The 25,915-nt window shown below is 43.0% G+C and overlaps 1 protein-coding gene across 1 annotated transcript in view; it reads right to left on the reverse strand.

Moving 5' to 3' along the window:
- Positions 1 to 2,551: 2,551 nt before the first annotated feature.
- GNB1L (G protein subunit beta 1 like) overlaps positions 2,552 to 25,915 on the reverse strand; it is a 45,982-nt gene continuing 22,618 nt past the window's right edge. Inside the window, exons 3-9 of the mRNA XM_083373295.1 lie at positions 19,627 to 20,044; positions 18,626 to 18,765; positions 17,043 to 17,171; positions 16,052 to 16,214; positions 11,274 to 11,372; positions 7,370 to 7,585; positions 2,552 to 3,876 (exon numbers count right to left, since the gene is read on the reverse strand). Coding sequence (XP_083229421.1) covers positions 3,610 to 3,876; positions 7,370 to 7,585; positions 11,274 to 11,372; positions 16,052 to 16,214; positions 17,043 to 17,171; positions 18,626 to 18,741 — 990 coding nt within the window. The 5' untranslated portion in view covers positions 18,742 to 18,765; positions 19,627 to 20,044 and the 3' untranslated portion in view covers positions 2,552 to 3,609. The remainder of the gene's footprint in view (positions 3,877 to 7,369; positions 7,586 to 11,273; positions 11,373 to 16,051; positions 16,215 to 17,042; positions 17,172 to 18,625; positions 18,766 to 19,626; positions 20,045 to 25,915) is intronic.

Raw genomic sequence — 25,915 nt, forward strand, 5'->3', positions numbered from 1 at the left:
AGTATAAATCCTTCCATTCCCCACCATTTGGTCAGAACCTGAAGAAGCTTCTCAGACGAGAAGTGAAACATCTTCAGAGAAAAGCAAGAAAGTCCAATTGCCTCTTGAAACCATGATCTGGGTGAGTGAGGATCTCCACAGACATCTCTTCCCTTCCCTGTTCTACGATGGGACAAAAACAACTTAAAGAGTTGTCTTTTGGGACCACGTGAGGTCCACTAAATGGAAACGTCCCCACCCAAACTGAACTTAACATTCCCAACGTGACAGATTTAAGCAGTGTGTTCTTACTCTTCTCCACCCCTTTCCCAAATACTGAACTGCAAGACTTTTTATTATTATTTTTTTTGCATTACACCAAATCTGGAATTTCATCTTCTGGACGGCAAAATTAGTGCAGGTTCGAGTCCCACCAGGCTCAAGGTTGACTCAGCCTTCCATCCTTCCCAGGTAGGTAAAATGAGGACCCAGATTGTTGGGGGCAATTAAGCTGACTTTGTAATAATGCCGCTTGGGGGGTGTATGAAAGCCCTAATAAGCAGGCATATACATAGAATGAAGGCTACTGCTAAGCTTGTAAGCCGCCCTGAGTCTTCGGAGAAGGGCGGGATATAAATGGAATTAAAATAAATAAATAAATAAAATCAGATTGGGACCCCCCCCTCCCCTGCCCATCCAAATGCAATTATATGAGCTTGGTTTTCAGCAATGGGGTCCACTTCTCTCCTGTGCCTTCCTACCATGTTGTTAAAATTGCTCTGCCCCCCCCCCAGCACCCCTCCATCAGCAGGAGGAGAAGCAGCAGCAGCAAGGCAGGTTGGGAACTGTGAAATAATTAAAATCAATTACTCCCGTAGCCCCAGGCCACTGTCTCGTTCTCTTTTCCACCGGGAGCCAAAAATAGGAAGCTGCTTTTTAAGCAATTGCGCTGTCTGATTTGTATGTTGTGTGTGTTTGTGTGTGTGAGACACAGGATCACTTACGATGCCATCAGGAATGTCAAAAGGGCATCTTTTGCCCACGTTGCTCTAGTCCAGTGATGGCCAACCTTTTGGAGACCGAGTGCCCAAACTGCAACCCCAAACCCACTTATGTATCGTCGGGTGCCGGGTGGGTGTGGCCCATTGGGTGGGTGTGGCCCATTGGGTGGGCGTGGCTGCGGTGGTAATGGCAGACTGGGCGGGACTAAAAAGTTCAATCAATTCCAACATTGCGAGATCTTTTTTTTTCCCCGTGAGAAGTCGAAATTGATTGATTGAACCTTTTTTTATTTTTTTGCACACGGCGGCGGAGGCCTAAAGGGAAAAGGTTTTATAAAGCCCAGCTGAGGGCCTAGGACTGGGGTGACAGCACGTGTGCCCACAGAGAGGGCTCTGTGTGCCACCTGTGGCACGCGTGCCATACGTTCTCCACCACGGCTCTAGTCCCTTCTGGGACACGCACCACTAAGGATCCACTTCTCCTTTAGTGCTGCTTACCTTGTAGAAAGCGAGACGGCTGAAGTGGCAAAGGAGGTGAAAAAAAAGGGATACCGCCATTTTTCACAGCACTGTTGCCACCTCCCCGCGGTCACGCGATTAAAATTCGGAGGCTTGGCAACCGACTCACATTTATGACGGTTGCAGTGTCCTGGAAAGGGGGGAGAGTACCTGATCCCCTTTTGCGACCTTCTGACAAGCAAAGTCAATGGGGGGAAAAAAAATCAGACTCGCTTTTCAACCGTGTTACAAACTTTATAACCGTGTTATAAACTTTAATGGGTGGGCAAGCAAGGTTGTGAAAATGGGGCAAAAATCAAGTCAGCGACGGTCTTGCTTAGCGACAGAAATTTTGGGGGGTCCGTTGCGGCGGCGAAGTCCAACACTTAGCTGCAAAACCTCAGCTTTGCACCCAGGTGAAGCTCCTGAGACAGGCTCACCTTGCAGACTCCAAGGTTCTCAGCCTGCTGGCCCCCAGGTAAGCTCGGCGGCCTGTGAGTCAGGTGAGGTGAGATGGCTGCCAAGCTGATGTTGGAATGAGCTGGAGCAGAGCCAAACTCAGGATAAATCCTGACAGTGGGGAGAACCTGTGGGTAAGCAGTTTTTATGTCCGGGAATTAAATTTACAACTCTTCCTCCCCCCCGCCCCGCCGATGGTGTTGTCTGATCTTTGAAATAGCAGGTGTGTAGCTTAGAGGGAAGGATGGGGGAGAATTGGGCAAGATTTCTGAAGCAGAATCAAGAGGAGCTAAAATGGAATCTGGTACGTAGAATAGAATCAATAGAATGGAATGGAATAGAAATTGGGATGAAAGAACAGAATGGAATGGAATGGAACGGAACGGAATAGAATAATAGAATAGAATAATAGAATAGAATAATAATAGAATAAAAGAACAGAACGGAACGGAACAGAACAGAACAGAATAGAATAGAAAAATAAAACAGAATAATAATAGAATAGAATAATAATAGAATAAAAGAGGAATAGAATAGAATAATAGAACAGTAGAATAATTATAGAATAATAGAATAGAATAATAGATAATAAAACAATAGAATAGAATAGAATAGAATAGAATAGAATAGAATAGAATAGAATAGAATAGGAGTTGGAAGGGACTTTGGAGGCCATCTAGTCCAACCCCCCGCCCAAGCAGGAGACCCTACACATATAGTACAGATAGTCCTCGACTTACAACCAAAGTTGAGCCCAACATTTCTCTTGCAAAGCGAAACACCTGTTAAGTGAATTTTGCCCCACTTTACAACACAGTTAAGCTGTCTCAAAAGTGTCTCTCAAGGTTCTAGGTCTCACATTCCAAGGGGAGAGGCAGGTACACGCTGTGATTACCTTGAAATCATCCAGCACTCAGGTGGGACCAACTTTTCTTGCTGACTTTAATGAGACAGAAGGGGATGGCTGGACCAAATTACCCTAAGGTAATTCCTTAAGCCACGAGGAGACACACACACACACACACACACACACACACACCCTTGTCATAACAAATGTGTGGTTGTAAGCATCCTTGCTCAGAATTGTAAGATGGCTGAGAAGCAGAAGGACACCAAGAGACACTTGCCCAGTCACTGGGCAACCAGTAGCAATGGAGAACTGACTGAGAGGGCTTCCCACCCAAGGATTCTCAAAGGATTTTACCTGGAACTGAACTCAACATTAGCTTATGTTCTCTTTCCATTCTGTAGGACAGTGGCTGGTTGATGTTCTCCTTCCATTCTGTAGGACAGTGGCTGGTTGATGTTCTCTTTGTATTCTGTAGGACAGTGGCTGGTTGATGTTCTCCTTCCATTCTGTAGGACAGTGGCTGGTTGATGTTCTCTTTCCATTCTGTAGGACAGTGGCTGGTTGATGTTCTCCTTCCATTCTGTAGGACAGTGGCTGATTGATGTTCTCCTTCTATTCTGTAGGACAGTGGCTGGTTGATGTTCTCCTTCCATTCTGTAGGACAGTGGCTGGTTGATGTTGTCTTTGTATTCTGTAGGACAGTGACTGGTTGATGTTCTCCTTCCATTCTGTAGGACGGTGGCTGGCTGATGTTCTCCTCCCATTAACTAGTTCTCTCTCATCTTTCAGCTCTGCAAATGTCGGTCTTCTCCAGTCCTTATTTCATGTCTGATTATATATTGACCAGACACTGATGCGGTGATCCTTGGAGCCAGCTGCCATTAGTCTCTCACTGGGCTGGTTGTGATCTGAGAAGGCTACACAATAGACTGTGGATGTGTGGTAGTCCAAGACCGCTAACGGCTTTAGCTTCTTCCAGCCAAAGAGACGGATGCGGTGATCCCAGCCGGCCGTTGCCAAGATCTTCTTGTCTTGACGCAGAGTCACCTCGGAGATCCCAGGGTTGGTGAGCTGGTATGTTTGTTGAAGCTATGGAAAACATCAGATGTGGAAAGATGAGCATGGCCAAAGTTTATTTGTGCAGTCAAAGGGAAAAACAAAACAAAAGAAACACTCAGATAAAATTGACCTCATTTCTCCCCAAAGAATGGAAGCATGCTGAAGTACCATCTCTCCCATCCTCCACTTCCTGCCTTTTCCCTCCCTACCACTATTTTGACACTATGACGTGACTTATAAGCTACAAACATACTTAGAGATGGTTCTTGCAATTGTCTTCTGCGTTTCCTGACACAAATTCTACCTGCTGCTTGAAAGAGCAACTAAATTGATATATAGGTGCTGGAGGCTAAAACGTATGAAGAACGGTTGCAGGAATTGTGTAAGGTAAAACTTAAAGGTTCCCCCGCACACGCATGCTAGTCGTTTCTGACTCTAGGGGCCGGTGCTCATCTCCGTTTCAAAGCCGAAGAGCCAGCGCTTGTCCGAGGATGTCTCCGTGTTCCTGTGGCCGGCATGACTAGACGCCAAAGGCGCACGGAACGCTGTTACCTTCCCACCGCAGTGGTCCCTATTTTTCTACTTGCATTTGTATGTGCTTTCGAACTGCTAGGCTAGCAGAAGCTGGGACGAGTAACAGAATTGTGTAGGTCTAGTCTAATGAAAAGAAGGACTAGGGGGGACATGATAGTGGTGTTTCCATATTTGAAGGGCTGCCACAAAGAAGAGGGGGTCCACACCAGAAGGCAAGACTAGAAACCAACGAATGGAAACTAACGAAGGAGAGAAGCAACCTGGAATTAAGGAGAAATTTCCTAACAGTCAGAACAATTAACCAGTTGCCTTCAGATGTTGTGGGTGCTTCATCACTGGAGGTTTTTAAGAAAAGACTGGACAGCTGCCTATCTGAAAGGGTATGGGATCTCCTGCTTGAGTAGAGGGTTGGACTAGAAGACTTCCAAGGCCCCTTCCAGCTCTATATTCTATTCTATTCTATTCTATTCTATTCTATTCCTGTTATTCTATTCTGTTCTACTCTATTCCTGTTATTCTATTCTGTTCTGTTCTATTCTATTCCTGTTATTCTATTCTATTCTGTTCTATTCTATTCCTGTTATTCTATTCTATTCTGTTCTGTTGTTCTGTTCTGTTTTATTCTATTCTTCTACCCTACACTATTATTCTATTCTATTCTAATTTCCCATTTCCATTCCATTCCATTCCATTCCATTCCATTCTATTCTATTCTAATTCTATTCTATTCTACTCTATTCCTGTTATTCTATTCTATTCTATTCTATTCTATTCTATTCTATTCTATTCTATTCTATTCCTGTTATTCTATTCTGTTCTGTTCTATTCTATTCCTGTTATTCTATTCTATTCTGTTCTATTCTACTCCTGTTATTCTATTCTATTCTGTTCTGTTGTTCTGTTCTGTTTTATTCTATTCTTCTACCCTACCCTATTATTCTATTCTATTCTATTCTAATTTCCCATTTCCATTCCATTCCATTCCATTCTATTCTAATTCTATTCTATTCTATTCTATTCTATTCTATTCTATTCTATTCTATTCTATTCTATTCTATTCTATTCTATTCTATTCTATTCTTTCTGAATTCTACTCTCTACTCTATTCATTTCTATTTTATTCTATCTAGTCTAATCTACCAAATCTATTTTCCTTTCCATACAAATTGAGAGCAATTTACCTCTTTGACTGCACGTCTCTTGAAACCACATTTTGGCTGCTAACTAGGACCTCCATGGTCAGGCTGATAAAGTTACCAAAGGGAGAAGGGCTGGAGTTTTCAGCTCTCTCACCTTTGGGCGTTAGGGTTAGGGTTTTTCTATCAAAGGATAACACATATCTGAGTTGCATCTAGAGCAGATTTCCTATGCCTAGTTCGCTGGAGGAAACGGTCCCGCTGTCGTTGGCCATAATCCTCAGAAAGCAAGCCGTGGATTCCAATCACCCAAGAGAATCAAATTTCTCTGGCACCAGCCTTCCTCCACTGGATGCTTTTCAAATAAGTGGAGATCAATCCCCCCAATTTTTTGGTTTGGCTGGGATGAAGAGGAGAGGCCGACATTTCTAGAAGAATGTTTCTCAATCTTGGCCAGTGTAAGATTCCCACAATGGGAATTCTGGGAGTTGAAGTCCACAGGTCTCAAAACTTGCCATGTTTGGACAACCTGGATCTGCACAATGGCCACACTCTCCTGTCAGGCCATGCCGAAATGGCCCATTGTTTGGCGCTTCCTCCAGCAAAATAGACGCCTGGGATGTCTACCCTAGGAGTAACACATTCATTACGGAACGAGAGCTGCTGAAACCCTTCCCTGCAATAAAAGCAATAGAGTGACAGCCGAGTGGCTTTCCAAAATGCCAGATTATCTCAGGAGCTTGGAATGTCCAGGAAAAGCCCCATCTGGTTTGTATTATTAATTCAAACGGGTAGAAGGGAACAATTGAATGGGGGTCTATCAAAGTCTGGAGGAGGAGGAGGAGGAGGAGGAGGAGGAGGAGATTATTTCAAATTGTTAAACCTAGTCCATCCTAATTGGCTACTGTGGAAAAAAAGCTAGCTTTATCCTCCTGGCCGTCAAATTTTCATTTTTTTTCCTATTTCCGCAAAGCTCAATACGGCCGCAAGTAGAATTACGTCTGGCCTTCCTCAGTAGCCTGTTTCGGCTGCCATTTGTTGGGCACGCGACCCCAGACTTGTTATTAGGAAGCGTGACGACATACAGACCTTGTCAAAATTAGCAGATTCTGAATTTTCAATTGCACGGGACACAAAGCACAAACGCCGTTCCGCTTGGAGAGATTTTTTTTTTTAAAGAGCTGGGAAGCAACCCAGAACTCAGAAGGATCATAAATAATAACTTCCCTATTGCCCAGTCCACAATTATTATTATTATATTTTTTTGGTATTCTTTTATGGCCCTGCTAGATCAGACAATTAAAACAAACAAAAAAAGTTTTTCTCTTTTCCAGAAGTTCTCGCTAGAATCGGATGAGTTGTCCGACGTGTTCTCCCAAATTATTTCCGAAGCTGCACAGACCTAGTGAATGCTCCATGGAGGAGCATCGTGTTTGCTAAAAAACAAAACTGTGGATTTTCTTCCGAACTGGAAATGTAGCAGCCATTTACTGTATACAGTTCAAATATTGTTACCTTTCTTTTTAAAGAAAAAAATGGAAATCATACAGAGGCAGCCCTCTACTTACGGCCACAATTGAGCCCATAATCTATGTTGCTAAGCTAGACACTTGTTAAGTGAGTTTTGCCTGTTTGATGCCCTTTCTTTTCACAGTTTGTGAGACGGTGGCGCTCGGCGTACAGAGATTTTGTACCGCAGTTTATTATCCAATGAGGTGCAAAGCCGAGTCTGTTCCATCCTCGACTATTTTTTTTAGCGCAATTCATTTTAAAACTGCACTTAACAGTCTTATCAAACTGTGAGGGCCCCCCAAATGAAGAAAAAGCTATACAGGAAGGGCTATGAGACTGACCTGTAAGGTCTCCAGCCCGGTGTGGCTCCAGACGCAAAGTTTCTTCTCTGAGGAACCGGACACTCCTTTGGTCTTCTCCAAATCGAAGTCGAGGCTCATGACCGGCTCCTGATGACAAGTGATCCGACTCAACATTCGGCCCATCGACAAATCCCACAGAACCACCGATCCGTCCTCGTAGCCGGCCAGGAGGTGAGGGTGAGAGCCAGTGCTGGGCTGAGAGCATATAGAAGGCAAAATAGAACAAAGGCAAATACAGGGGGTCCTCGCCTTGCAACCGTTTGCTTAGTGACCGCTGGAAGTTACAATGTGCCCACAGTGAAAAAATGACAATAAAGGTTATCTATCTATCTATCCATCTATCTAATCTCTATCTATCAACTATATCTTATTTTATTTTATAAATACAATAAATAAATAAATAAATAAATAAATATCTAATCTATATATCTAATCTATTATCTAATCTAATCTATTAACTATATCTCTATCAACTATATCTCTAACAACTATCTCTCACTCTCTCTCTCTTTATATATATATATATATATATATATATATATATATATATATATATATATATATATATATATATATATATATATATATATATATATATATATATATATATATATAAAGGTAAAGGTTCCCCCGCACATGCGTGCTAGTCGTTTCCGACTCTAGGGGCCGGTGCTCATCTCCGTTTCAAAGCCAAAGAGCCAGCGCTTGTCCGAGGACGTCTCCGTGGTCCTGTGGCCGGCATGACTAGACGCCAAAGGCGCACAGAACGCTGTTACCTTCCCACCGTAGCGGTCCCTATTTTTCTACTTGCATTTTTTTTACGTGCTTTCGAACTGCTAGGTTGGCAGAAGCTGGGACGAGTAACAGGCGCTCACTCTGTAACGCGGCACTCGGGATTCGACCCGCCAAACTGCCGACCTTCTGATCGACAAGCTCAGCGTCCTAACCCACTGAGCCACCACATGTACGTGTATATATGTGTGTGTGTGTGTGTGTGTGTGTGTGTGTGTAATCTATCATCACTATCTAATCCAGACATGTCAAACACAAGGCCCGGGGGCCGGATCCGGCCCGCGAAGTGGTTTCATGCGGCCCGCGAAGCCATCCTGGAAACAGTGAGGGAATGGCCCCCGCTGCCTTAGCCCTGGCCCGGAGACCCTCCACCTGCCAGAGACCCTCAGATCTGTCCCACTCCTGCCCAGGCTCCCATAGGCACCCTTGATGCAAACGATGTAGAGCTGACCACGCCCACCCAATAGGTCATACGCACTCTAGCCACACCCACTCAGTAGGCCATGCCCACCCAGGCCACGCCCACCCAGCCCCCTGAGGGCAACCGCAATGCTGATGTGGCCCTCAATGAAATTGAGTTTGACACCCCTGATCTAATCTATTAACTATATCTCTATCTCTATCAACTATCTCTCTAATCTCTATCTCTATTTACATCTATCTAATCTCTGTCAACTATATCTATCTAATCTATATCTATCTCTATCTATCTCTCTATGTGTATCTCTATATCTATCAACTATCTTTCTCTCTAATCTCTGTATCATATCTAATCTCTATCTCAATCTCTAATCTCTCTATCATATCTAATCTATCTACTCTCTCTCTAATCTCTACCTACTATCTCTCTCTCTCTTTCTCTAACGTGATTCCCTCTTGCGATCTTCTGACAAACAAAATCAATGGGGAAGACAACCTCACTGTGTTTCTAATTTAACAACTGCAGCGATTCACTTAACAACTGGACAAGAAAGGTCATAAAGGGGGGGGGCAAAATTCACTTAACAACTGTCTTGCTTAGTGATGGAAATGTTGGGGGGTCACCTGTAGTCCTAAATTAAGAATAGCCCATATCTGTGGCTATTTTTCTGCATCCATGCTATTTTTTTCCTTCACCATTTCACCATCCTATAACTGGACCGGGCTGACCTTGGGATCAGCTTGCTACAGAACACGCTGATGAGCGTGCAATTGTTCGGTTGTTCCATTTTTATATCGATTTATGGCTTGTACGGCACCTCGGCTTGTTTGGGCTCCAGGCAGGCTGACTGATTTTTCCTGCTTTACAGGAGGATGTTTGATTGTCTGGATACCCATCAAGTCCTCCAAGGCAAAGTCACACACTTTTCCGGCCAACTGGGCGAGGCTGAATTTGCATGTGCATGTACACACACACACACACACACACACACACACACACACACACACAGTCTTCCCTTCCCAAAGTTGTTTTGCAACCGGGACTGTTCTTAAGAAAATGCATGTAAGAACTGGAGAACGAACGATGTAGTCCTTGACTTATGACAATGTCCATTGTTACGTGAGATTGCCCACACACACACTCCTTACGACCTTGCAGTTGTTAAGTTAGATTGTTAAACGAATCTGGCTTCCCCTTGACTTTGCTTGTCGGAAGGTCGCCAAACGAAAGATCACGTGACACACACACACCCCCAGGGGGACACTGCGACCGTCTTTAATACGCGCCAGTTGTCAAGTGCCCGAATTTTGATCACGTGATCCCGGCGATGTTGTGACAGTTACGGTGTAAGAACCTGTTTGAAGTCTCCCAGGGCTGTTATAACTTCAAACCCATCGCTAAACGAACGGCTGCAAATCAACCTTGGTGGAGCAGTGGGCTAATGCCTCCTTAAGTAACACCAGCTGCCTGCAATGAGTGCAGGTTCGAGTCCCACCAGGCTCAAGGTTGACTCAGCCTTCCATCCTTCCAAGGTAGGTAAAATGAGGACCCAGATTGTTGGGGGAAATTAAGCTGACTTTGTAATAATGCCGCTTGGGGTGCGTGTGAAAGCCCTAATAAGCAGGCATATACATAGAATGAAGGCTACTGCTAAGCTTGTAAGCTGCCCTGAGTCTTCGGAGAAGGGCGGGATATAAATGGAATTAAAATAAATAAATAAATAAATAAATAAATAAAACCTGTGTCGTTAATGAGTTTGCGAACCCATGTTAAAAACCAATATAATATTTTTTGCAAGACGGTGAGAAATGGAATATATTCAAATAGATAAGACGTGTATCCTGAGTATTAGATTTTGTGATGAATTGGGATAAAGGGAACTGTGGTTATTTAAAAATTGGAAATGATAAACATTAAATGTTAAGTTTAAATATTAATGGGAAACTAAAACTTGGGAAAACCCAGTTAGGACAGTGACAGTCTATAAAGATTGAATGTTAAAATAGCCAGGATAGGTCTAAACTAAAAATTATTGATCAGTGTAAGAAAGTTATTTTTATTTAATTGATATAATAAGAATTGTATTAGTTTAAACATGAGTCAGTGAACACTAAGGGGAAAAGAGAGGAAATATTTAATGTAATAGTTTGAGACTTGTACTAAAGGTATTTGTATGTTATTGAATTATCAATTAACTCAGCCGCCACGTTGCTTTTTAAATATTTAAATTTAAAACTAGAATATCAATAAAACTTTTTTTAAAAAAACAACAATATATATATATTTGTGAACCCATGTGTTTGTTTTATAACCAGAGCAGTATGACTTTACAGTATGACTGCCACGTTTGCTTAACAACACCCCCCCCCAAAAATGTCACAAAATCAGGCCAGTCACACGACGACCCAATTAACAACCGGCAGGATATGACGGTCATTCTGAGCTGAATTGCAGTCGTAAGTCGAGGACTTCCCGGATTTGCGAAACACGGCTCCGGCAGTTTGCCAAAGGAGATTCCCGGTTCCCTTTCCTGCCTTTAAGAACATAATTAGTTGATTGCTTTTGACAATCCCGGGAGAAATATTACTTGGAGGAAAGAGTGATTCATGAGTTCTGGCCTTCCCTTTGTGCGCAGAGGAAGAGTTTTCTAATTAGCTTCTCATGGCTTACCTGCCAGATCCTCAGAGACATGGGCAGGCCCAGCTTGGCATCGGCCTCCGCCTTCAAGGTACAGATGGGTGTCTTAGATGGCAGCTCCAGAACGTGAACCTGACGGATGGATGGATGGAGGTAGGTAGAGAGAAAGATAGGTAGGTAGGTAGAGTGAGAGAGAGATAAGATATAGAGAGAGGTAGGTAGGTAGGTAGGTAGGTAGGTAGATAGATAGATGATAGATAGATAGATAGATAGGATAGATAAATAGAGACAGGTAGGTAGGTAGGTAGGTAGGTAAGATAGAGAGGTAGGTAGGTAGGTAGGTAGATAAGTTAGATAAATAGAGAGAGGTAGGTAGATAGGTAGATAAGAGAGAGATTAGATAGATAAAGGTAGATAGATAAGAGAGAGGTAGGTAGGTAGGTAGGTAGGTAGGTAGAAAGTAGGTAGATAAGTAAATAGATAGAGATAGATAAATAGAGAGGTAGGTAGGTAAGTAGATAGATAAGATAGAGAGATTAGATAGAGGTAGATAGAGAAGAGAGAGGTAGGTAGGTAGGTAGATAGAAAGTAGGTAGATAAGATAGATAGGTAGATAGATACATAGATAAGAGAGAGAGAGGTAGGAAGGCAGGCAGGCAGGCAGATATAGATAGACAGATATAAACAGACAGATATATAGAGATAGAGATAAATAGAGATAGAGATACACACACACACACACACACACATATAAAGAGAGAGAGAAAGAACAAACCTTTATTGTCATTTTTTACTGTGGGTACACTGGCACACATTGAAAATGAAATTTAGTTGCTTGTTCTCAAAGCGTACACATACATAACACACATTTAAACATACTAGATACAACATAGGGATAGATCTACACTCTTGCATATAAGTAACATATAAATATCTTAGCTGAAAAGCTAAGGAAGACCCTAGCTCAGGGGTCGGCAACCTCGGCTCTTTTATGACTCGTGGACTTCAACTCCCAGAATTCCTGAGCCAGCTATGCTGGCTCAGGAATTCTGGGAGTTGAAGTCCACGAGTCATAAAAGAGCCGAGGTGGCCGACCCCTGCCCTAGCTCTAAATAAAACTGTGCTTCATCCCGCTTTTGACAATTAAGGCATATGACTCCATGCATTCACGCAACCCATTTGCTACCCCCCCCAACAGAAGGAGCCCCACGAGTGAGGGGCTCGATAAAATTTAATTCACTTCAATATTTCTTGCAATACTTTCCCACCCCTTCCCATTGCTTCTTCCTCCTTGGCTTCCTTCCCAGCTTTACGCACTTATACGGGGGGGAAAAAAACCACGCTCGTTGAAATGCAAAATCCAATAATAATAATAATAATAATAATAATAATAATAATAATAATAATAATAATAATAATAATAATAATAATAATAATAATAATAATAATACAATAATAATAATAATACAATAATAATAATAATAATAATACAATAATAATAATAATAATAATAGTAATAGTAATAGTAATAATAATAGTAATAATAATAGTAATAATAATAGTAATAATAATAATAATTGCTCGTTGAAATGCAATTTTTGAGGCTGCACACCGAGTAGCTAGAGGGTGGCCTTGCCAACCCAGCGTGTTGCAGTCAACACACCACTTAAAAATTAACCTTCAAAACTAACCCTCCGCCTTTGTGCCGAAGCCCCTGCTGTCCCCACGGGAGACCAAAAAGAACGAGACCAAGCTGTTTCAAGAATACAAAAAAAACGCCAGTTGGAACTGTTTGTGGATTGTATTTCAGTTCCTGCAGAGGGTGTGTGTGTGTGTGTGTGTGTGAGAGAGAGAGAGAAAGAGAGAGAGAGAGAGAGAGAACATGGGAGGGAGGGGGGGAAGAGAGAGGACGCCCCACATCTATAATTTACTGCTGACACTTTTTCCAACACGAAGGATAGCAAGCTGAGCTGAAGCAGGGAAAAGAGGCCAATGAACGGATCTCAGAGAGAATCAAATTGGTCCTGTTCTTGCTTGATTCCCCTTCTGGAACCACCAAGAGAGTCAGCTGAGACCAAGGATGTGCAGAAAGTGAACAGCGCTGGAGGCCTTTAGAGGAGCTGCCCCAAGTGCGAAATGTGCTGTCCGATTCGACTGTACATTTTCTTGAAGAGAAGAATAGGGGAAGAAGCTGCCATATTTATTTTTTACTACCATTCAGATCTCTCTTCCTTTCCTTCCTTCCTTGGACTTCTCTTGGCTGAGATTGGCCTCAAACATGGTCCCGGTCTTCTCTTGGACTTCTCTTGGCTGAGATTGGCCTCAAACATGGTCCTGGTCTTCTCTTGGACTTCTCTTGGCTGAGATTGGCCTCAAACATGGTCCCGGTCTTCTCTTGGACTTCTCTTGGCTGAGATTGGCCTCAAACATGGTCTCTGTCTTCTCTTGGCTAAGATTGGCCTCAAACATGGTCCCGATCTTCTCTTGGACTTCTCTTGGCTGAGATTGGCCTCAAACATGGTCCATGTCTTCTCATGGACTTCTCATGGCAGGGATTGCATGGAAACATGGTCCTTGACTTCTCTTGGCTGAGATTGGCCTCAAACATGACACTTGTCTTCTCTTGAACGTCTCTTGAACTTCTCTTGGCTGAGATTGGCCTCAGATATGGTCCTGGTCTTCTCTTGGCTGAGATTGGCCTCAAACATGGTCCTTGATGTCTCTTGGACTTCTCTTGACTGAGATTGGCCTCAAACATGGTCTTGGTCTTTTCTTGGCTGAGATTAGCCTCAAATATGGTCCTGGTCTTCTCTTGGACTTCTCTTGGCCGAGATTGGCCTCAGACATGGTCCTGGTCTTCTCTTGGACTTCTCATGGCTGAGATTGGCCTCAGACATGGTTCTAGTCTTCTCTTGGACTTCTCTTGGCTGAGATTGGCCACAAATATGGTCCCGGTCCCAGTCTGACATGCCCTAACCACACCACACATTAGTTTTGCTTGTTCAAACAGTGGACAAGTTATGGCATGAGCATCTTTGACTAGATTGAGAGAACCTTCACCCACGTAGCCGTCGGGCTTTGGAAAAGTAATATCCTACTTAGCACGTAATTTAAAACCATGAGGAGGTTTCCCCTAGGGAAAAAAAAAAGTTTTTACTTTTGCCTGGGGTTAATAAGGTACTTCTGTGGCTACAGGTCACCCCAAGAATACGCATTCCTTTTCTTTTCTTTTTTTTCCAGATTTCTAAGACTTTTTAAACATGTTTCTGGCAAATTGGCAAGAGAAATGCGTGTAGCTCATAACTGGCAGTTTTAGCGCAATCAGGAACAAATAAATGGCTTAGATCGTATTATTCATAGACAGAACCTGCTTCAAGGGGGGAAAAAAATCTATTTTGGGTAATGGCCAAGTGTGAACACATATTAAGTCTTCGCGTTAATCATAAGCCTCAAAGTGCCTTGGCTTGGGTTTTAAGGAGGTTTCCAGGTTTTTACGGATTTTATGGAGCTTCTTTTTTGTTCCAAATTTTTGATTACTTTATCACTTAAACATGAGCCAGCAGTGTGCGGCAGCAGCAGTCAAAAAAGCCAACACAATCCTTGGTAGTATAAACAGAAGGATAGAATCAAAATAACGTGAAGAATTAGTACCACTTTATAACGCCTTAGTAAGGCCGCACCTGGAAGACCGCATCCAGTTTTGGTCACCACATTACAAAAAAGATTTTTTATTTTAATTTTTTTTAAAAATTCCATTTATATCCCGCCCTTCTCCGAAGACTCAGGGCGGCTTACAAGCTTAGCAATAGCCTTCATTCTATGTATATGCCTGCTTATTAGGGCTTTCACACACACCCCAAGCGGCATTATTACAAAGTCAGCTTAATTGCCCCCAACAATCTGGGTCCTCATTTTACCTACCTCAGAAGGATGGAAGGCTGAGTCAACCTTGAGCCTGGTGGGACTCGAACCTGCACTAATTGCAGGCAGCTGGTGTTACTTAAGGAGGCATTAGCCCACTGCTCCACCAAGGCTCTTTTAGATGTCGAGACTTTGGTCAAAGTGTTGAGAAGAGCAACTAATACAATTAAAAGCCTGAAGGGTAAAGCATACGAAGAATGGCTGCAGAAATTGGGCATGGCCAGTCCAGAGAAAAGAAGGACTAGGGTAGACATGATAGTTAGGCTTCCAATATTTGAGGGGCTGCCACAAAGAAGAGGGTGTGTGTGTGTCAACCTATTCTCCAAGGCACCTGAAGGCAGAACAAGAAGCAACGGATGGAAACTGATCAAGGAGAGAAACAACCTAGAACTAAGGAGAAGTTTCCTGACCGTGAGGACAATTAACCAGTGGAACAGCTTGCCTCCAGAAGTTGTTGATGCTTCATCAGACTCTCCAAAGCAACTCCACCCTTTCTTAGTATATGACCAATTCATCACGTAAGAACAGAGAAGGAGATTCTACAGTATATCAACTGCTAAGTGCATCGAAGCGATAAAACGTGTTTTGGGCTCAGAACCCCATCTCAGATGAGATCAACCTAACTACGAATATGCAGATGGGAAACCCTGGTTAAAACTGGGCTCAAGAAACCCCAACACCACCGTCAAAGATGATGTCGCCTCTCCCATAAGTCCTTTGATCCAGCAATATTTCCCACCGTCCAATTTATGAAACCTGAGCAACGTTCCAGATGCCTTCAATACCATTCCCATGACGCCTTGCCAGGGGCCAAGCTCAAAGGAACATCTGGGGAGTACTTGGCCACCACGCAAGGCAGAGAAGATACATCTTAGAGAGGAATGACTCACCTCTTCTAACCCTTTCCATGGGGTGGCCAGGAGGGACCGTTTCTCCGTCACCTCAGAGAGGGAACATTTGCAGAACCCAACATTGTCGGTGAAAAGAGTTTCAGTGACCACGTTCCGTCCTTCAGATAAGTCCCACAGGCAGATGTTCTGGTCACGGCCCTGACTTTGGCAATCAAAATTATTACTTAAACATAAGTAAAGATAAACCAGGTACTTATTATCTATCCTATGTGGGGAGCATGTCTTAAAGCAAGGAGATATTGGACAAAACTTCACACCTGGCTAGAAAAAATATTAGAGAAACACCTAGTCCAGGGGTAGGCAACCTTGGCTCTTTTATGAATCGTGGACTTCAACTCCCAGAATTCCTGAGCCAGCCACGCTGAGGGGAAAGGGAGAGGTTTCCAAGCTGAGCCATGCTGGCTCAGGAATTCTGGGAGCTGAAGTCCACAAGTCATAAAAGAGCCAAGGTTGCCTACCCTGACCAAGACTATAAACCTGATTTTTTTTTAATTAGGTATAATGCCAGAAAAGCTCGATAAGCAAAGGACATACTTGATTTTACATGTGATAACAGCGGCAAGAATTATATTTGCACAATACTGGAAGAATGAAGAAACACCACCAGAAGAAGAAATGATTTAAAAAAAATACTAGACTGTACGGAAATGGACAGACTTACTTTAAGGTTGAAAGAAAAAGAAGAAACAGAATATTTTTCAAACTTGGGGCCTGTTTTACCAACGGTTAGAGAAAAGAATTAGGGATCAGGAATTTAATTTGTATTAGTGAAGAAGATACTCAGAAAAACACGTTTTGTTGAATGATTACTACTGAATTGTACAAAAAAAAATTAACGGGACAAAATTCACTTAACAAATGTTTCACTTAGCCACATAAATTTTGGGCTCAGTCGTGGCCATACATTAGGAGGACGACTTATCATCAATGCTACCAAACTTTAATTACGCCTTGTTAATCACAGGCTCACCTAAGAAGTCCATTTCTTTTGTCGGGTAACGTTTTCACACAATACACCGATTTTCCACCGTGGCCATTCAGGCTACTACAGGCTCGCCGTGTCTTCAGATTCCAGATATGGATCAGCCCGTTAGAAGATCTGTTTTAAAACCAACATAAATAAATAAATAAATGAGAATTAACCCTGATTTTGACCTTCTGACTCAAGTGTTTAATACAACCGATCTTCGACACAGTTGTCAAAAAAGCGAGAAGCTAAAAAGACGAGGTAATTACATACATCTCTTTATTTAAAGGAAAGACCCCTGTAGTTCCTTTGATGTTTCTGTGTGTTTGTTACAGGTTTTAAGCCACTTAAAGACGGGATCACTTGTAAAATAAAATGCTGTGTTTGTGGCAATATAAACACCGCATGGTTGTATTTGTAAAGGTAACGGTTTCCCCTGTCCAGTCGTGTCCGACTCTATGGAGCAGCACTCAGCTCCGTTCTTTGGCTGAGGGAGTCGGCGTTGTCCGAAGACAATTTCTGTGGTCGTGTGGCCAGCATGACTATACGCCAAAGGCGCATGGAAAGCTGTTACCTTCCCCCTGAAGTGTTGCCTATTTATCTATTTGCATTTATCTACTTGTCAGGATAATGATGTAAAGCAGGGGTAGGCAACCTTGGCTCTTTTATGACTCGTGGACTTCAACTCCCAGAATTCCTGAGCCAGCATGGCTCAGCTTGGAAACCTCTCCATTTCCCCTCAGCATGGCTGGCTCAGGTATTCTGGGAGCTGAAGTCCACGAGTCATAAAGCGGCCTAGGCCTAGGTCAGGGGTAGGCAGCCTTGGCTCTTTTATGACTCGTGGACTTCAACTCCCAGAATTCCTGAGCCAGCATGGCTCAGCTTGGAAACCTCTCCCTTTCCCCTCAGCATGGCTGGCTCAGGAATTCTGGGAGTTGAAGTCCACGAGTCACAAAAGAGCCAAGGTTGCCTACCCCTGACTTAAAGGCTAATGTAGTGATGTAATGAAACAAAAGGTGGATGACAGGAATAATAGGAATGACTCCGCATGATCTGTGTCTGTGCCTTTAAGAGCCTGAGTATAAAAGGGAAGGCTTTTATGGGAGTTTTCCTCTCTTGTTCGTTTCCTGCTGTAATTGCTGGTTTCACCATGTGTATGTATTTTGTTCCCAGTGTATATTGTAGGTAGTGTAATATAAACCACCATTTAGTTACAAACCACTGTTTCCTGTGTTTACTCCTGGATTATCTCAGTGCAATAACACTGTACGCGCTCTGACACATTTGCCTCCTTTCGAGTTGGAGCAGGGAACATGAGCTCACCCCATTGCATTGAGCTGGGATCTTGAACCCTGCCTCTCAGCTCTCCAACTGAGAAGCTCGGTGTCTTTAACCACTGAGCCATGGCACCACCACATTGTATTTGTATTTGCAGACAAATACAAATTTGTATTTGCAGACATATAGTATGGTCAGGTGTGTGTCATGTATGCGTTCCACTTTGAAGACATTTGCCGTTGTGCCCACAGTAAAAAATGACAATAAAGGTTATCTTATCTTATGTTATCTTATCTTTCTTTACTCACCCTGAGTAAAGAATGGGAAAATCTGGATCTGCGTTTGAGCACTGAAAACACAACGTATTAATGCTACCGTCTGTTCCTCGTAAAACGTAGACCGGGTCTGGCACAGGAAGAGCCATTGTGACGCAGCTAATTAGCAGCTCCTGAAAAACAGAAGAAACGAAGATGGAAAGACAGTCTGGTTCAACCAGGCTGCCGGATGTCTTCACCGCTCAGTCGCCTTGCGCTAAATCAAACTTGGGAAAAAAAAATCTTATCGGGCAACGGTTAAAAGCCTCCCAACGTACGTTTGCATTGCTTCCAAAATGCACAGGTTTGCACAGGCTGAAAAGCACACTACAGGCAGACCTCAAGTTGCGACCGTATCTGAGCCTACAATTGCCGTCGTAAGTCATTGCAGTCGTAAGCCGAAACACTCATGTCATCAAAAGTAGTTCTCCATATATATGTGTGTGTGTGTGTGTAAATTACTAACAAAGAATTTAGGGAGGCTGATATGCCTCCCTAAATAATTTACACAAATATATGAACTGTCCGGTGTGACTATAGCCTGTTCGATGGCCTTTGAGATAAGGCTGAAAACAGGAAATAAAGATTTGCCCCATGTTTGGGGCCTAGCAAGGTAATCTAAGAGTTAACATATCACACACACACACACACACACACACACACACACACACACACACATATTTTGCACGATGGTCTTTAAGGAAAAGCATTCGTTTCAATGGTCTGCCGGCAACTGTGAAATTGGCTGGAAATTATCCCCCAGAAACATGGTGAACCATGGTCATGTGACTGTGGCATGCTGTGGCCCACCCCACCAGTAGTCACGTGACCATTGGGGGAGGGGGCATCACTATTTACGAGAACTATGGAGGGTGCTTTAGGGCCCGGAAAGCACCCGTTCTATGGCTGTCGTAACTTTGAACGGTCAAAAAAAAAAAAGCAAACGAGGTCTAGCTCTAGCTGACGTCTGAATCAGACTGAGAAACCTGAGTTACCTTGGATGGGCGAGATCCACCATTAGCCGGGAGTTTTTAATTTTAACAGATTGCATTTCTCGACTCCATCCAGATGCTTATTAAGAAACAAATTTTACAAGCTGGTCCGTTGTTTGCAATGCAAGGCACGAAGGCAACTCCTCCACCGACGTTCTTTGATGTCACCCTTGGGGTTGTTAGCTTTTCAAATGTCAGCTGTCAATGCTGATGAATTGTCTACAAGATTGCTTTGCTTTGGGTTACTTTCAATTCCCGGGGGGGAATCTTCTCGGTGCGGCTTCGTTCTTGCTACAAAATTCTCGAGATGTCTCTAAGCTCCATCGAGAACAATGCCCAAACTTCTCAAGATCTTCCAAACGCCCCGACTTAATTCAGAAACATGCCACAAGGAATTATCCAGGAAGCAAAAGCAGCAATTCTAGAAGAAAAAAAAAAAGATATTTTCCAAGCTAAGCAGAACGATAAAACAAACCAGAATCACCCTAAAGGCAATCTGAAAGGATCAGGGGAAAATTTAATCACGCTTGTTCTTCCTTCCCCAAAATAATTGACTGACGTTTTTGCTGATGGAAGGATAAGACTCGTGGTTGTATGAATTTGGAAAGGCTCCTTTAGCTGGCACAGAATAAGATGTGATGAGTGCGTGTTTTTACAAAGGTGTTATCTAAGGTGCTTGGCAGAGGAAAAGGGAGTTACCAACGTCCATCATATCGGTCTGGTTAAATCATCTTCGCTGCTTTTCTCTATACTTTCTCCAAAGACGTTGAGACTTTGGGAAAAGTGCAGCAGAGAAGACCAATTCAGGTGATTAAAGGCCTGGAGACTAAAACACAGGAAGAAAGGTTACAAGTTATAGCCAGTCTACAGAAAAGAAGGACTAGGAGTGACATGGTAGCACTATCCCAATATTTGAGGGGCTGCCACAAAGAAGAGGGGCGGTGTGTGTGTGTGTCAACTTATTTTCCAAAGCAAGGACAAGAAACGATGGATGGAAAAGGAGAGAAGCAACCTGGAATTAAGGAGAAACTTCCTAACAGTGAGGAAAAGCCTTGGTAGAGCAGTGGGCTAATGCCTCCTTAAAGTAACACCAGCTGCCTGCAATTACAGCAGGTTCGAGTCCCACCAGGCTCAAGGTTGACTCAGCCTTCCATCCTTCCCAGGTAGGTAAAATGAGGACCCAGATTGTTGGGGGCAATTAAGCTGACTTTGTAATAATGCCGCTTGGGGTGTGTGTGAAAGCCCTAATAAGCAGGCATATACATAGAATGAAGGCTACTGCTAAGCTTGTAAGCCGCCCTGAGTCTTCGGAGAAGGGCGGGATATAAATAGAATTTAAAAAAAAATTAACCGGTGGAACGGCTTGCCACCGGAAGTCGTGGGTGCTCCATCACTGGAGGTTTTTTAAGAAGAGACTGGACAGCCTCTTGTCTGAAATTGGATAGGGTCTCTAGCCAGAGCAGGGGGTTGGACTAGAAGACCTCGGAGGTCCCTTCCAAATCTATTCTGATTGATTGAAATAAGGGCTCGTTTACAATATGCTTTCACGGATGCAATAAAACTAAGGTGGGTTGCAAGCTGGTCCTTTCATCAACCATAGATCTCACTAACATACCGTGTGATAAGAGCCCCTAATTCCTAACTCTCTCCAAGTGCCTTCAAACCAAGTGCATTCTAGTAGCCAACCAGGAGTAAAATTCACTTCTGGAATTTGGAAACCTCAGCAGGAAAAATAGAAGTGTTTCAGTCGTACGCTGATTGTCTCCCAACTAAGTGTAGCTTTTTTTAATCTTTCTGACGTTGTTCCAAATTCCAGCGCTCGTTATTTCAACCCGGGGTCCCCCAAAAGGTTCGTTTTCTAATTCATCAGATCCCCTCAAAATATGCAGGTGTCAGAGAGGGTCACCTCTTGAATAAGAACAACAACAACAACAACAATCCCTACCTCCCGGAGTTTTACAAACATTCCCCGATTCCCACAGGAAAAATTCCAGCAGAATTCGGCAACTCTCGCGTTCCCAGTCCTGTCACTTGCATTTCAGTCTCACATTTTGAAATAAAAACAAAACTGCGTGTATCGTATCGTGCACTTTCCCATTCTCCTGCTTCCCGTGATAAGCAAAAAAACGTCCAAAGCCCAGACTAAAAATACATTACTTTTTCTACCCAATTTAAACACCATCCAAAGACAGAGGTGACAGGAATAAATCTTTCGCCTTGCGTCTAGCTAACCCACAAGACCAGCAGGTGTGTTTCTATAGTTATTCCACCCATTCTGATGTGCTACTGATCAGATACGGGTAGTCCCTGACTTTTGACCACAATTGAGGCCAAATTTTCTGTTGCTCACCATCAGTGCTAGAAGGGAGTGTGTGTGTGTGGGGGGGGGTTACGGAGAGTAGAAGGATGGAGGAAGAAAGAGGAGGAGGACGACGACTGTGGGCTGTTTGGTGTTCTCTGGATTTGGTTGTTTCCTTGCAGACGTTTCATGACCCAACTAGGCAACATCATCAGCGTTAGAAGGGAGTGGGGATTGTGAGTGGAGGAGGAAGGAGGGAGGAGGAGGAGGAGAAAGAGGACGATGACTATGAGTCTTTGGTACTCTCTGAATTTGGTTGTTTCCTTGCAGATGTTTCATGACCCAACTAGGCAACATCATCAGTACTAGTGGGGTTTGCGGAGAAGAGGAGGAAGGTGACTATGGGTCTTTGGTACTCTCTGAATTTGGTTGTTTCCTTGCAGACGTTTCATGACCCAACTAGGCAACAACATCAGCGTTAGAAGGGAGTGGGGATTGTGAGTGGAGGAGGAAGGAGGGAGGAGGAGGAGGAGGAGAAAGAGGACGATGACTATGGGTCTTTGGTACTCTCTGAATTTGGTTGTTTCCTTGCAGACGTTTCATGACCCAACTATGTAACAACATCAGTGTTAGAAGGGAGTGGGGTTTGCTGAGAGGAGGAGGGAGGAGGAGGCGACACAGGAGGAAGAGGAAGAGGAGGACCATGACTGTGGGGTATTTGGTGCTCTCTGAATTTGGTTGTTTCCTTGCAGACGTTTCATGACCCAACTAGGCAACAACATCAGTGCCTTACCAACCAAGCAAAGCAACGAAGCTCAGAGAGCACCAAGAACCCCACACATACGCACACGGTACAGACACGCAAACACCCACCACCACACAGCCTGTGACAGAGAGGCAATGATTCGTTCTAACCACCGTTTGCCCAAGCACGATGCGACAGCTCACAACAGTGTTTGCAGGAATAAACCACACCCAAACGCATGTAGCCGAGAAAGAGCTGGAGCTCTGAGTGGTGCCCTATCCATTCTTTAAACAGAAGGAGGTTAAAACTTTAGTAGCACTTGTAAAGTGACTTTCATTAACTGCTTCTTTCTTGCTAAACGCAACGCCCCCTCCCTCGTGCCGGCGCTGCCATCGGCATAACCCCAAAGTCAAGAGTATTTTCCTTGGAGGAAATAATGCCCTATAAGTAAAACTTCTGCTGCCTGGAGTGTAACTTCCAGAAAAACCCTGGAATCTGAGCTTAGCGCCTTGAGGCTCGTTTCCAAATGCTTCCATCTGGGCGTCGTGAACTTTTGCTAGAACCATTTTCCACACGAAAACCCATATTCAGCAAAAAAAAGGGGCCAAAACTAAGAGCGATGGTAATTATTTTTAGGACGGCCGAGCGAAGCATATGGATCTCATTGCCATTTATATAGACGAGTCACGGGAAGAAAAAAAGAGAGAGAGAGAGAGAGAGAGAGAGAGCTATTAATCAATATGAACAACCCATAGAGTAACATAAACATTCATCATTCTAATATTCTCAAGGTGTCAAAAGTGGTGCGTGTGTGTTTTTTTTCTCTCTCCACCCCCACCCCCCTTTCCAACCATCGGACACAGTTGCCTTCAGTTCTCAGCTGTGTGGGACACACACACACACACACCGCCAGCCCAGGAATAAAAAAAAAATAACTTTTCAAAGGCTGGGCAAAAACATAGAACATATTCAGGGGAAAAAAAAAATACGGTGATGTAAAGGCAGAAAGAATTGAGGGGAAAAGTCTTTAAAGCCTTCGCTGTAAAACACATTAAACATTAAAATGAAGCATGAAAAAAACAGCTGAAGCCAAAGAGACGTTCCTCTGCAGTGCACCACCGGCTCAACTTTGCAAAAAGAAAAAAGAAAAAAAAAAAAAAGAAGAAGAGGAACAGACAGCTGTCCTATTACACCAAGCCGTAAATTCCTCCGATAAAACACAAGCACGCAACTGAAATCAACACCAGAAACTTTGGTTTGCCCTCCTCTTTCTCTCCAGTTCCCAAAAAAGGCACCTCAGCTTAAGGGAAGTCGGGCATATATATATATATATGTCTGGGACAGGAGGATCAGACTTAGGAAAACAGAGATGACCACATTATCTCTGGTTTGCAACCAAGAGAATGTATATGTAGTCACCTCTGTCCCAGAATGAAATAAGATTGGTTGAGCATGATCTGTTTTTAACAAACCCGTGATGGCTACTACCGGTACTTATAATTTAACAGAGTAGAGTAGAGTAGAGTAGAGTAGAGTAGAGTAGAATAGAAATAGAAATAGAAGACAATTATGAAGAATAGAATAGAATAGAATAGAATAGAATAGAATAGAATAGAATAGAATAGAATAATAGAATAGAATAGAATAGAATAAAATAAAATAGAATAGAACAGTAGAGAGTAGAGTAGAGTAGAATAGAATAGAAATAAGGAATTAGAATAGAACAGAACGGAACGGAACGGAACAGAACAGAACAGAACAGAACAGTAGAGTAGAATAGAATAGAATAGAATAGAATAGAATAGAATAGAATAGAATAGAATAGAAATAAGGAATTAGAACAGAACAGAACAGAATAGAATAGAAAATGGAATGGAATGGAATGGAATGGAATGGAATGGAATGGAATAGAATAGAATAGAATAGAATAGAATAGAATAGAATAGAATAGAATAGAATAGAATAGAATAGAATAGAATAGAATAGAATAGAATAGAATAGAATAGAATAGAACAGTAGAGTAGAGTAGAGTAGAGTACAGTAGAGTAGAGTAGAGTAGACTAGATTAGAATAGAAATACGGAATTAGAATAGAAATACGGAATTAGAATAGAATAGAATAGAATAGAATAGAATAGAATAGAATAGAATAGAATAGAATAGAATAGAATAGAATAGAATAGAATAGAGGAGGAAAGGAGAGGAGAGAAGAAAAGAGTTGGAAGGGACCTTGGAGGTCTTCTAGTCCAACCCACTGGTCAGGCAGGAAACCCTATACCATTCCAGACAAATTTGTTTCTAGATGTTCACAGATCTGTTTTTGGATTATTATTTTTCCAGTATCTTCCCAGGTATTGATGTTAGGCTGATTGGTCTGTAGTTTCCTGGGTCTGTTTTCTTTCCCCCTCCCTTTTTTTGAAGATGGGAAGCATATCAGCAATTTTCCAATCCTCTGGTAACCGTTCCTTATAGGTTTTAGCTCCCAGTCCCCTGTTCAACTTTGTTGCTCTTCTCTGCACTCTTTCTAGAGTCTCAACATCTTTTTTTTTTTACATCGTGGTGACCAAAACTGGATGCAGCATTCCAAGTGTGGCCTTACCGAGGCCTTGTAAAGTGGTATTAACATGATCTTGATACTATCTCTCCGTTAATGCAGCCTAGCAGTGTGTTGGCTTTTTTGGCGGCTGCAGCACACACTGTGGCTCATATTTGATTATCCACTGGGACTCCCAAGATCCCTCTCACAGTTGCTGCTACTGACCCAGGCACCGCCCTATACTATTACCTGTGCATTTGGGATTTTCTTGCCTAAATGTAGAACCTTACTTTTTTTCACTACTGAATTTCATTTTGTTAGATAGCACCCCATGTTCCGAGTTGCAACGTCCCCAAAGCCATGTGACTTATCAACTGGTTCATATTTATGACGGATGCAGCGTCCCCGGGCCGAGCGATTCCCCTTTTGCAACCTATCAACGAGTCGATTCCATGGGGAATCCTGTTTCACTTAATAAACCCTGTTGCTAACTTAACAATGGCAATGGATCCCTTAACACCGGGCAAGAAAAGTCATAAAATGGGGCAAAATTCACTTAACATCTGTCTCGCCATGGAAATTTGGGGCTCGTAATCCCAGGACTATTGTCAAGGGAAGGCCCAACCTTGTTGGGGGAAAAAAAATTAAAGAATGCATCAAGTATCCTGGGGTGAGGAATTCTGGGAGTTGAAGTCCAGATGTCATAAAAGGGC

This window comes from Vipera ursinii (assembly GCF_947247035.1).
Source record: "Vipera ursinii genome assembly, chromosome: 14".
In the NCBI taxonomy this organism is placed as follows: domain Eukaryota; kingdom Metazoa; phylum Chordata; class Lepidosauria; order Squamata; family Viperidae; genus Vipera; species Vipera ursinii.